General features: G+C 47.2%; 1 protein-coding gene across 1 annotated transcript in view; it reads right to left on the bottom strand.

Annotated features, from left to right (window-relative positions):
• Positions 1–13834, bottom strand: part of IntS8 (integrator complex subunit 8) — a 108036-nt gene that overhangs the window by 82656 nt on the left and 11546 nt on the right. The window contains exon 7 of the mRNA XM_050191011.3: positions 7122–7214. Coding sequence (XP_050046968.1) covers positions 7122–7214 — 93 coding nt within the window. The remainder of the gene's footprint in view (positions 1–7121; positions 7215–13834) is intronic.

The following is a 13834-nucleotide window of genomic DNA, read 5'->3' as shown; positions in this document are numbered from 1 at the left end:
GGGGTTATGTTAAATCGCAGGCTAAAGGGACCCGCTTATGGAATGCCATCTGTAACATGATATACACACTGCTTACCGACCCAGAGCACCCCACTCGTATGGGCAACAGCGTATCTCGTGACACATGCCCTGACCTTACCTTCGTGCGCAATACCGGCCCAGTCGTTGCACACGGGCCTTTAGAGGAGCACCTTGGTAGTGACCACTACATTGTAGCGACCACCTTGTCATTACGGGGTGCGCGCAGGCCCGAGCGAAATGTGCGTATAACAGATTGGGCGAAATTCAGGGAACGTCGCCAGGACCCACCTGAGCGCCAAGGGTACGAACGCTGGCTTGACTCTCTCGCACAAGATCTAGAGGCCACCACGAGCACACTGCGCACCACAACCGAGACACCAGACATAGACCCGCATTTACTTCATCTTTGGAACGCCCGCAGAGGGTTGACACGACGATGGAAACGACAACACCTCAACCGCAAACTTAGGAAACGTATAGATCAAATTACACGGGAATCTCAGGAGTATGCAGAGATCCTTACGAGGAATAACTGGCGAGGATTTTGCGATCACCTCTCAGGCACATTGAGCACAGCAAAAACGTGGTCGATTCTTCGCTCACTCACAGATCCCACCACAACAAAGGGAAAAACATTTCAACAGCTGCACATCCTAATGCATGAGTACAGGGACGATGTCTCGACACTCCTCAGAGAGCTAGAGAAGCATTTCATACCCACAGGCCCGCCGCCGCAGTACCCTGACTATCCTTATGTAGGCGAGGCGAACGAATTGCTCGATGCAGACATCACATCTGACGAGGTGCGGGTGGTCCTACAAGACTTACACCGCAACACAGCACCAGGAGCCGACCACATCCGATTCGCCACCCTTCGTAACCTCAGTGACGCGGATATTAACCACCTCACCCATATCTTCAATGATTGCTGGCGCAAGGGCATGCTTCCCCAAGCATGGCGACACGCCGACATCACACTGATCCCCAAACCGGGCAAGCCTGTTAAGGTTGAAAACTTACGACCCATCTCCCTAACATCCTGCATTGGTAAGCTCATGGAGCATGTACTCTTGCGGCGTCTGCAGCCCTTCCTCGAAGAAAAATCATTCTTTTCTAACTCTCAATTCGGATATCGGGCTCATCTGTCTGCCAAAGATGTGCTTTTACAATTGCGGGAGGAGGTCATAGGACCTCCGTCGTCCGCCCAAACGAGAGCACTCATCGCCTTAGACCTAAAAGGGGCATTCGATAATGTTGAACATGACCTCATCCTTCGCAATGTTGCACATTCGCACTGTGGAATTCGTATGTACAACTATATCCGCGCATTTCTTCGAAATCGCACAGCCACCGTAGGAATGGGACCGCATCGATCCGGTATGATTCGCCTTGTAGGACGTGGGACACCCCAGGGCTCAGTTCTTTCCCCTACTCTATTCAATATAGCGCTCGCAGGGCTCCCCCGGCTACTTGACCAGATCCCTGATGTCGCCCACGCTATTTATGCGGACGACATTACTATCTGGTCTACTCGGGGTTCCGACGGAGCCATCCAGGACCGACTGCAGCAAGCAGTCAATACAGTTTCCAAGTACGCGAGAAAATGCGGCTTAAGATGTGCTCCGGAAAAGTCGGAGCTCATAATCATCCGCACCCGGAGCCGTTCCTCTACTCCCCTTATCACTGTGCACGCGGATGGCACGCCGATACCACAGGTTAATCGTGCTCGTATCCTCGGCCTACACGTCCAAGCGGATGGCAGGTCAAACTACACTGTTTCACTTCTATTCAGACAGATTGAGCAAATTCTGGCCATGATCCGGAGGGTCTGCAACAGGCGCTCGGGCCTTCGGGAAGAGGACCTGCTGCGCTTGGTGGAGGCATGCGTGATCAGCCGCCTTACATACCATCTCCCATTTCAGCGGTTGACCCAAGCGCAACAACTTCGCATAGACGCAATGATTCGCAAAGCGACGAAGCTGGCCCATGGCCTCCCGAACTATGCTTCCACACACCGTCTCCTTAAAGGGACACTAACGGTTACTATTAAGTCAACGTGGACTGTTGAAATACCATCACAGAAACCTCGAAACGCTTGTTTCGTGCCAAGGAGAGACCTATTTTAAGAGAAAATGCGTTCCGAAGCGTCCGCGTACCTCTAGCGCAGTTCAAATCGCCCGCCCTCCGATCGAGGAGTACTGACATCATGGTCTCATAGTGATGTTGCGCCATCAGTGAGTAGAACGGCGTCCGCAGATGGCGCTACGGCTTTTCTGCGCAAAACGCAAACGCGCGGCCAGAAACAGAGCCAAGACAGAGCCGACAGGAGAGCGAAAGCGGGAGTATGGTGGCTAGCGGAAGGAGAAACGCGCGACCATGGGGCTCTTGCATTGCCCAGGGGGCGCTGCGAGAAAGGTGCTAAAAAGCGCCCTCTGTCCTAAAATGGGTCGTACCAAGCTCGGTCGTCTGCTTCGGAAAGCACGTTTACAATATGGACCCGCCACTTTCGGTTGTGTTGTAGCACGGCCTGCTGCGTATATCGGGCGCCGCAGATTTTTTCAGGGGTGGCACGCTGCGTAAAGGCAAGAAATTATGCAGTGCCGAATACGTGTACGCCGTTCAAGAATTAGGCGGCGAAGTTTTAGCACGGTGTCAATCGCAAGTGAAGCGCGAGTCGCGTACGAAGTGGAACTTGTGGGGATGCGCGACCGTCGCGCCTCCCCTGATATCTTGTTTTCCCGCATAGCCCCCGTCTCCGTGCGGCGTCGCCGCGTGGGCCGCGGCGGTCGGAGTGGTTGAAGCGCAGTGCGAGAGATGGCGCTAGTGTTGCGCAGCTGCTAACGCCGCCGACAGGCGAGGTTACTCGGGCGCCGAGGGGCAAGGCGCGTGCTCTTTGGGTTCGGGAAGCGAGCGGGAGCGGACGTGCCGCCCGCGCGTGCACCGACCATGCTTCTGCGAGACAGTCTCGCGTGGCCGCCTTCGAACGTGCCACCATTCGCGTGACTGTACACGCGAACGACCAGGCGTTGGGATCCAGCATGGGGCGAACAAAGGTGCAATAAATGCCCTTGTGACTGTTTGCACTACTGTGTTGTCGTTCCTTTGTCCCAAGAGTACGGAGGAGAACCCCATATCTCCCACAAACTACAGGTAAGGTTTGCACGCTAGCTGCTAGATTCAGGCGCGCAAACGCGAGGAAATGCGTGCTATAAATGAATCCACAGCAGCGATAAGCAGACATCATGTGTACAGAACTGCTCGAGCGCACGATCGTACGCGCCGCGACAGCAGCGGTCTTTCGACATGCCGCCAAACGGCGGGCCTCCTGCAATCTTTGTTGACTGCATACCGCTAAACTGATGCAATGCATGTGAGCTCGTACGTGCGAATGGCGCTGCAGCGCGAGCTCGTGCGCTGCTCGCTTGATGTAGCTTTTAATGACAGCGCTCGAACATCGATGTGCTGCAATCAATATTGCCTTGCTGCGCTGCCTCAACGTGCTGGCTTGAGATCAAGGATGGGCGCATTTAACTCTCTTAACCTGTGCTGCTCGTAGAGTAGTAGTGAATTGTCATCGAATGAGCCCGACCATTTGTGCTCATTTGCACACACTTCACCACTTCGCATCGGTCGAATTGTTAATTGTCGCTGTGGCCGGGTCTCGAATCGTGAATTACCAGCCATGCCTGCTGCTATGTCAGTCTGCTGTCGGTACTGTAGGTGCAAAAGACCGAAATTTCGAACACAGATAATCAAGCAAGCTTCAAGACAGGCGAAGCAGTCAGCATGCCACGAAGTTTCGCTTACTCAGCGCGACGAACTGCAGCTATGCAGCGCGCCCGACGCTCCACTTCGTGAGGCCTTGATGGAAAACGGTAGAATCTGATGTTGGGATTCAGGCCTTCTTGTTCATGGCAGCCCACGACGCAGAACTAATGACGGTGACGCCTTTTCGAGGCTGGGCTAGGTCTCTCCAGATCGGCATCACCGATTCCTTCTGCTCCCAGCATTACGTCCCACGGCACACGGAGAGTCCGTTTTCGTTAAACTATAGGCTGCGGCGAGCTCGCAGCGTGGTCGGTGCGGTCTGTGAGAAGTGACGAGCCTTTTCGCACTCGCAACAAGGCATAAAAAAGTGCGAATCGACGCAAAACTCGGCCTAGAAACGTGCTTCGCCACAGCCAGGGCTCAATACGACCCAGATGTCGTTTCCCACACCGCCACCAGGCGCCGCTACTATACCTCAAATTCCAGCGCAAGACGCCCATAAGCCGGTACTTCATTCTATGACGCAAACTTCGACGCTCGTCGCAATGGACCCTGACACCGACAGATTGGCTGGCGATGGTGGGCTCAACTTCAGCGATTTGAGCACCGACGAGCGCGACCTGCTGCTGAGGGCTCGCGCTACCGGCGTCGTTGCGTACTACGACGGCGGCCTCGACACCAGCTCTCCGGAGCGGGAAAGCAACGAGGGCTTCCCACGACATCACATGGACGTGGCATTCTCGCTGCTTGTTCCAAATGCAAGTTTCGCGAGCCAGCAGAACCAGCGCAGCACGACGCGATAACGAAACAACTGAAACTCCAAAGCGCGCGCGGCGCAGAGTCGAGCGAAAACGAAACCTTTCGACACACACACTACTGAAGGGTAACGTCAAAATGTTACTTTTTTTCTTGGAATCGAACAGAAGTAGACAAGTAGCATTTTATTCCGTCTTATAACCTAATGAAATGTTCTTTTTAATACGAGTAGTTGAGTATTAGTAACACAAATTATGAGGAGTGCTTTCGTCATCGGGCTAGTACCGGAATGTCGCTGGGGGGTCTCAAATCGTGTCATGCATTTACCTCAATTTCTCGGTTACTAAAGCTCTGTTCGCGATTATATTGACGCCTTAGACGTTCTAGAACATTGCTCTACCACTTTAACTTGAGTTTCTGGTAACCTTTAGTGTCCCTTTAACTTAGGGACACATAACACGCTAGGCGAGCTGCTAGAGGCACATTGGGTCAGCCATCGCCAGAGCCTCCTACTCACTCCTACTGGCCGCCATCTTCTCACACGGCTAGGATACTCTGTACCACCCGTTGAGTCTGAAACCCGTCCAACGATCTTGTCGTCAGCGATACGCCAAGCACTAAGTATTCATCCATTGCCACGTAATATGCACCCCGAGCATGACAAAGGGCGGCGCAAAGCCCGTGTACGATACATTGGCCGTACGCTTGCAAACATCCCGGAAACACATACTTTATACACGGACACATCACGCACTCAAGAGGGCTATACCTCGGTAGTTTTGGATGGCACCGAATCCTTGAGAGACTCTGCTGCGATGCACAGAACAAATGCTGCTTACGGAGAAATTCTAGGTGTTGCTCTTGCAATTCAATACGCCATCCGTGTTCCTGAGGAAGTGTATATGTTGACGAACTCGCAACAGGCATGCCAGGCGTTCCTATCAGGACACGGCATCCCCAGAGCGGCGCACCAAATTCTCCAACGGATCCCGCAAAATACACCAACCACACCTCCCCGCATCCACTTACTCTGGACCCCTGGTCATACCTCGCTGCCGGGTAACGAATGCGCACATGCGGTTGCCCGAGAAATTTCCCCCCGGGCGACTCGCCGTGGTGAGGCGACTAGTTCAGAGTGGGGGGATCCCTTGCTCCGGTACAAAGACATACTCCGTCATTATACACGCATTCGTCGCACCCATGCCGCACCACCGCCGTCCTTCTCGCGGGAGAAAGCAGTGGCATTACGCTGGTTACAAACCGCAACTTTTCCAAATCTTGTCTCTCTCAATAAATTCTACCCACACTGTTATGCAGATCGTTGCCCTAGCTGTGGCAGCTCGCCCACAATCTTCCACGTCACGATTGAGTGCACTGCAAACCTCTTTCCTCCCTTGCCAACTCTCATTTACCCCCTACGCAACAAAGAGCTGTGGGACGATGCCCTCCGCGACGGACCTCCCGAGGTCCTCCGAGCTGTGATACAACGGGCTCGAAACATCGCCGGAATCATCTTAGGGACCCTGGACTGAGGGTTCCTCCCACACTGCTCTCGCCATTCAAATATTATTAATAAAGACGTTTCCAAGTATTGTTGACAGACTAGGGCATCCTCCACAATGCCACATCCGGAAGAGCTTGGCTGCCTTCCTCTTGTCGTCGTGCGCCACCCCCAGGGCGAGGATCATTTCAGCCTTGTGATCATTCTTGAAGGGCATGACTGTCTTCTTGAAGAGCAAGAAGCTGGTGTGGTACCGTTGAGATCTCCTTTTATTATCTACGCACTGACACGTCAAGGAAAAATTATTTACATAGTTGAGAACAGCATATGCTGGCTGTACAGACCCACCAGAACGCATTAGATGGACATAGCCTGCGCAAGGTTTGTTTCTATCGCTAAAGGGAACAAAAGGAACATACGTTCTGGGCTCACCTATCTAGAGAACAAGATGAGTGCACAAAATTACAGTCCCAAGTGTGCCATCACAGTATTCCGGCTTCGAAATCCCCCCCCTCCCCCCCTCCGGCTCCAATATGCTTATCAATGTGCCGGCAGCGTGTTCTTATGATGCCGCAACCATCACATCGCGTGAAGCCCTGTATCGAGCTGCCACCGCTAGTAAAGCCGTGTATCCATGGCTATTCACTTGGCAGCGCTTGAGTAGTGGCACGCAAGCTCGTATCTATTTCATATTTTGGATGTGTCACGCGCCTTTGTTTTTTCTCGGAAAATCTAACGAGGCAAAGTTGAGCCCGAAACAAATGCTGCATTTGGAGGTTACTTGAGGTGCCCTACAACTCTGTAATTGATATGTTTGTGATTGAAGCAATAATTATAAGTTCACTAATTAAAAGAAATTAATTAATATTTTGAGATGGAAAAGATACTGGCTGTAAGTACAAATGACTACTGCTACTATGCAGTCGGTATGATTTCTCTAGAGCTCATGTGTTTTTTTCGATATCTTGTTCCAAGTTAACTGGGACACCCGGTATATGAACAACACCATTTTGAAGGTTGTGAACTCAAAGGATTAGTGTTTCCCTCGCTTTACTAGTGGTCTACTACAGCTCACCTTTGGATGAAGGGAGAGAGCAGTTTCAAAAAGCTCCCCAGCCCTCTTGTAGTTCTCCTTGAAGAAATGATATGTCCCAAGTTCGTATGATACCTGAAACGGTGAAAAGCATATGATAAGCTGCTTGTACACAAGGTATCGTTGCCATTTATATTGACAATTCCATGAAACACATCCAAAACCAAGAATTGGATGAAACATATTCTGCATGAAAAAAAGAGATGTATTTCTGAGCATCTGAAGCAGGACCAAACAGAGAGAAAAAGAAACCCATCAAAGGTACCACCACAATGCCCAGGCAGCGTCTAAGGCATACACAGGCAGCCAGATGTGTCGTCTATGAGACATGACATGTAGCACTTGCTAAAGGCAATCAATCCAGATGCTATTCTAAAATGCACACCTGTTCCTGGTGAATATAGAAAAAGTCGACTAAAACTAAATTAACAAATATTTTTCTTTGGGCCTAAGTGGCAATAAATCAGAACTAGAAATGGTGAAGAACATCAAGTTTAATGAAGAAATGAACTGCAAACGGAAAGAGCAATAGCACTTCTAATGCTGCCATGAAAGAAAAATGTATCCTTTCTTTCCATTGCTGTCTCAGTAAAGTGGACACAAACATGTAGAACATGCAACCATATGAAAATGAAAGGTCATTGTGCCTACCACTAATTATGTCCCTGAGACATTTTTATGAAAGAAAAAAGGACCATTTCGCACCAAGATGAAGTGCAAAAACTAGTTAGCCACGTTTTTTTTAAAAGTGATAAACTGCATTACAATAAGTTACAAACATGGCTTCCGCAGCATGCAAAATTAACTCTTAGCTATGCAAGCACTGCAACTATAGTTTTTTAATAATTACAAGACACGCATCAATTTAAGAACAGCAGCAGAATGTCAGCACAAAGAATAAGGGCAACCAAGGGTTTCGATTTTTGGTAAGAACCACATGAAATCTCAGAAGCCAAGGAAAGCATAAGATAAAGTGCTTTTATTGAACAGTATAAATATAATTAGTAAAGTTTACAATAAATGTTATACTCTTAATGAAAAGAAAAAAAAGAAATTAAAGTGGAAGACAACTTTGACACCAGCGGGAACCAAATCAATAAACTCCCCTTGATGAACTTGTAGAGGGGCCTAAATGATTTTGGGCCCATGCTTGTGTAACATTGGTCATGAGAAAGAATGTGGCTGGACAGGCTCTCTGAATGTTCTTGGGCCATGCTGCTTCATATTACTAATGAGTAGCAAAGCTCTTATTCAGTGTGGAGTTAGTCTCACTCTATAGTGTTTATCTGTGGGAGCAGTCATCAATGCCAGCTAGTGGTCCGGTGCTGGTCCTACATCGCATGTCCACATTGGGCAAAGGTAAATTAATGTGTAACGTATGTTCTACATCCACCACCATGTAATATATGCAGTGCTGTCTTCGTACATGCACACTCGGCCACAAAATATTGCGGGTCACGAAATCTGAGAAAATGCTCACAACACAGCCTAGTATCCGGATTTACACTCCCTACCAGTATTTGTGAACAATGTTGTGATGTAAGGTTTTAGTGACTACTGTTACAGGCTGCTCAGAAATTGAACGTTTTCCGAGATCTCATGGTCCGTAAACTCTTGTGGTTGACTGTACATAAATACAAGGGAAAGTGAATACAGGAATTGCTGTTGCCGCTGTTTAATTGCCACCGTACTGCATGCATGATGTGGAGGTTCCAAGTTCGGCTCCCATCAGCACCAAAGTTGTCTTTTCCTCTACTTTCATTTCCCTTTTTCTTAATATGAAGTTTATAGCAACTTTAATCATCACCTATAATTAATAAGACAGTTCAATAAGAAAGAAGTTCATTTCCCCTATGCTCTTCTCAGCTTGACTGTCTGTTCACTTCAAGTGATTCAGCTGGAGGCCAGTTTATTATAGGATGACTTCTGTGCTGACAATATAAATAATAAACAATCAAAAAGCTCATTACTATGCTTTGATAACAGAAAATTATAATACTTTCTTTCTTTCCTTCACTAGAAAAAAAAAAAGAATTAGCTTTTGATGTATTCAATGTTTTCTGGCGTCTAGAAGCACCTACTGCTGTAGCAGATAAATTATTGAAAACGTTCACAGCCTCAAATAAATCTTCAAATGGAAAGAAATATAAAGAAATGGAACGAAGTGTACGCCAATTTTACATGTGTTGCACTGGCGCCTTTGAGTATACATGGGTCAGTGCAGCTCAAGCTACAGTTAAGCCTCAATATAACGCAGTCGGTAAAATTAGCGATTTGCTTCTGCATACTGAAATTTTGTTATATTGAAATTAGAACTTTTACGCAAATAAGTACAGTCTATGATGGATTTTTCTTAGCACGGAAGGGATCACAAAATTTTGCAAATTATCGGGCAATCAGAAAAAGGCAATTTGAATGAGAAAGAAAAAATAATTTTGTTGAATTTAAAAGTCAGCGACGAAAGATACGGTTTCATGCTATGTCGGCGACATCTTCAAATCGGCAGTACAAAGTGAAGCCAGCCACACTTTCGTATCAACTCTGCCCCTGTAGCTGATCGTGTTGCCCGCAGTTGGACAACGCTATCATGAAAAGCACCGGCAGCGGGTAGTGAACGCTCCACCTGCCTCTCGCTTCTATGCATCTCCGAAACTTGCGATTACACAACCTCCAGAACTGAACGTGCATGAAGACAGCGCACAATGCCATGCCATCTGAGGTAGCTCAGTCTTTGCAGACGTGGCAGATTACCTCTAAAACAGGGCTGCATATATGATCAGCTACACTGACAGTCGCGCGCAGCCATGGCCGTGCTAGAAAAGAAGACATGCGCCAACATGCCCAGCCCATGCACAATCTTGATCGTGTTAACACAAGCTCGCTCCCCTCCCACCTCACAGAAGTAAAAGGTTACACAACCAGAAGGCAACCGCGTTGCCATAAGGTGCAAAAAAGAAATGTATGGGGAACTTGGTAGTTTGAATGGTTAGGCGCGTATAAAATGTGTACACAAGAAGAGTGAAAAGAAAAGTACAAATGCTGGCATTACTGCTGTCCCTTTCATTTCTCTTCTGTCCATATTTTGTATTGGTGGTGCAAGCTGTACAATTAGCAATGTAAAGCCAGCACCACTGTTCTATATGACAATGCTCACCTGCTACTCGGAGGCATTCATTAAAGGGGTGGGGGGAACTGTTTCAATGCACGTAATGTACTCACGAGAAGAAAAATAATCGCATTCAGCGCGTTCGGCTTGCTCCGCCGGCAGCCGCCTGCTTACATGATGAAAAAAGAAAATGTTTCTTTTCGTGGGAAATGTAATCCACGTAATGATCGCACCCATGAATTTGCGTCACTTCTCTTGACAAGAAAGTGCGATCGTTATGCGACTAAATATAGTATTCATATAAAAACTATCAATTGTTCGACCAGTGCTGGTCCTGTTTTCTTACTCGTGTTTCGTTTGTGTGTGCGCTGCCCAAGAATGGAAACCACTTCTGTTGCATGCGCTAGCAGTGACCAAAGTTCACACGTGCTGAGAACTTGAATATGTGCACGATGCATTGAACATGACCAGAGTTCATTCCTGCGTCACCACTGCACCGATCGATCGAGTTACTGGATACATGCCCGCGTCTTGGTCGCACCGGCATTGATGAAGCAGAAATGATTGCTAATACTTTTAACTTCCGTCTCTAGAGCACTGTTAAAAAAATGGCCAAGCTATTTACATTGCTGCCTCTATTCTATATTGTAGGGGACATACTAGTTAAAGTTATGTGCGCATGTCGTACTTATGCTATGCGGCGATATATTTTGTTTATTTCCGCACAGTGTCGATGGAAGTCCGTTGTCGCCATCAGAGACAACACGGATTTATAGCAAACATTTTGTGGGAAACTGCGAAAACGACTTTAGCTAACACGCATCGTATGTGCCGACGATTTTTCCAGTGGCACATACGATGTCGTTTCCGATTACCTGCTCAGTGTCACTTACATGGCTAAGCAGACGTTGCCCTTTCGCCACATTGCAGCCATGAAAATAATCGTCTAGCGTACCGATCTGCTTAAGAGGAAGCTTTAGCCCGGGCCCAACTCCGATGCAGCCCCTGGACCGATTTTAATTAAATGTGTTGCATTCGAGAGAACAAGGTAAATTCTAGTGACTGTTGGAAGCAGTATTTTGATTTAGGGCCTGAACCTTGTTAAAAACATTTTCAAAAAACGGAAGTTCGATAAATATAGACAAGCAAAGTTCATAAATTAATTGCTCTGCATCAAGAACAGAAATCGCTGTTCTGTAAACAGCAACCATTAGATCAATCAAAGCTGACAAATTCGATATGTCAATTTATATCTTACGTGAATTTGTTACGTTGCTTACAAGGGTTCTGAAAAAGCTGTATTTCGATATGACAGAATTTTTTTAGATTTATGTGTAACCTATCAAATTTGTCCACCGCAGATGTACTATCATATGCAATTCACAGAATTGTGATATCATGTTTCCTTGCTGAGAAACAGAGTTGTAAACTTGATAGTTTCGTTTTCTGAAAATTTTTGATTTTAGCCAATTTTTAATAAAAAATTGAAAACCTAAATCGAAAATTCGAGATGAACAGTCACTCAATTTTAAAGGGAAGCTGAAGAGTCTGTCGAATTCAATAAGACGCTCATATACAGATGCGGGAATCTTACAAACCATGCAGGTAAAATTTTGGGGGAGATTTTTTGCTTAGAGCGACGTAATCGTCGGTTAAAATTTCGCTGTAGCTCCGCCCCGTCGTCAAGCGCCACGCGCTGCTGCTGACGATGCGAGCGGAGACCGTAACCCGCGGCGTAGTGACGTCAGCACTGGTGTTCCGTTCCCTCGCAGTCTCCACGACCGTGCCTGAATGACCCAAAAGATGGGTCATTCAGGCACGGTCAAAAAATGACCCAATACAGTCATGCTTCTTTTTTTTTTATCGGTTCATATGTTCCCGGAAAAACAATTTTTTGATACCATCGTTCAGTACACCCCCAAACTGCAATTGTATAATACAGTTTCCTGCTGCTAGATCCCATGTAAACAAGAAAAGGTGCGAGGCACGTGCAGTTGAGAGATAGAGAAGGAGAGACTGGCTGACAGAGAAGAAGAAAGCTTGCCAACTGCACTGTAACTGTCTAGCACACAACCGACACCTGAACATCTGTCAGCAATATGGAGAACCTTGTGCACGACTCGAGGATTCAAATGTACTGCAGTGAGATGTGTCTGGATGAGCATGCATGTGTCCTCTACAGAAAGTGGGCGATTAGTAGGTGGTAGCCGCAAGCCACAGCAGCTTCCCCGAAATACTCTCGAACTTGTCTCCCACGAATACACCGGTGCAAACCAAGTTACCCATTCCAGTACCATCAAATCTTCACCCGGGACGTTGCATGTCGCACTCACAGGTATCACCACCAACCCAACTATATTGTTATAAACATCTTCACCTATCTGTTTTACAGCGTGGGGGTGTAGCATCATTGGAAGTGTACTGCATGCTTTTAATAGGCGACAGCCCAAACACGGCGCCATTCCCTGCTGCAGGCAGCGCTGAGTGAGAGTCATGTTTCGGGCCGGTGGCATCGTAGGCATCGTATTCCAGCGTAGCAGCTCGATTTCATTTCGGTTTCCACTCATCATCTGAAAACACTACAGAACAGGAAAAAGACACCTCGCGCCTAGAGTGGCTCAGGTCCCACGTCAAAAGTTCCTGTCAAAATGCCTCGCTTGAAGAAGCTTCTGACCCAGGTCGAATTTGAGAAGCACAAACGTAAGCTTGCTGAAGCCGTAAACAAGACAATGTGCATCTGAGACAGCTCGGCCCCCCCCCCCCCCCAGCTTGATGCGCGTCGACCTCTCGTACTGCAACGATTCGTGCAATGCTTCACATTGTGTAGATGTCAACTACAGTTGAGTCTGCCAGATTTTTAGCGACTTCAGATCATACGTTTTCCCAGTTGGTACATTTTTTCTACAATTTTTTTTTCCAGCACGTATGGATGAGGTTCCGCTGTATTTCATAAGTTGGATGGAGCCTGACAAATTCCCTCAGCAACTGGATCAAGTCTGGCAGAAACAACCAAACAAATATGCCTGCTTAAGAGTGCATGCACATATAGCCAGCAAGATATCAATAAATGGTTAGCAGCAGAGTGACCAGTTTAGCTTATTACAATAAAACCTCGTTAAACCGTACCCACTTAAGCAGTAGTTTTGTTTAAAAAGTAGTAAAGTCAAATCCACGACTCAGCAGCCATTGAACATGATGCTCTTTGTATCCGCATAAACCGTACCAGCTTATTGCATACGTATCGGTTAACGAGGTTTCATCGTAAAGCGGATAGGGTCTTACTGCCTTTCAAATACACATGTAAAATTATTTAATTGCTTGAAGCATTTTGGGGGGCTTGCTGGGATTGAGCTATACAAAAAAAAAGAAACTTAAAAAGCATCCCAAAAGCTATCACCATAATTTATCTAAGCAGTGTATGGTTAATTAGTCATCACACCAATTTTTTACTGCTTTCCTTCATGTTTGCAACATAGTCACCCAGATCACTAAATGTGTATGGAAATAGAATTTGTAAAATGAGTCTTTAAATGAAATTGGCTAAAATTTTAAACACATTTGCAGAGGATACACCAGTTGAATTGGTCTA

This window comes from Dermacentor andersoni, chromosome 1 (assembly GCF_023375885.2).
Source record: "Dermacentor andersoni chromosome 1, qqDerAnde1_hic_scaffold, whole genome shotgun sequence".
NCBI lineage: Eukaryota > Metazoa > Arthropoda > Arachnida > Ixodida > Ixodidae > Dermacentor > Dermacentor andersoni.
Note: the sequence above shows the minus strand (reverse complement) of the source record. Positions and strands in the feature narration are given on the sequence as shown.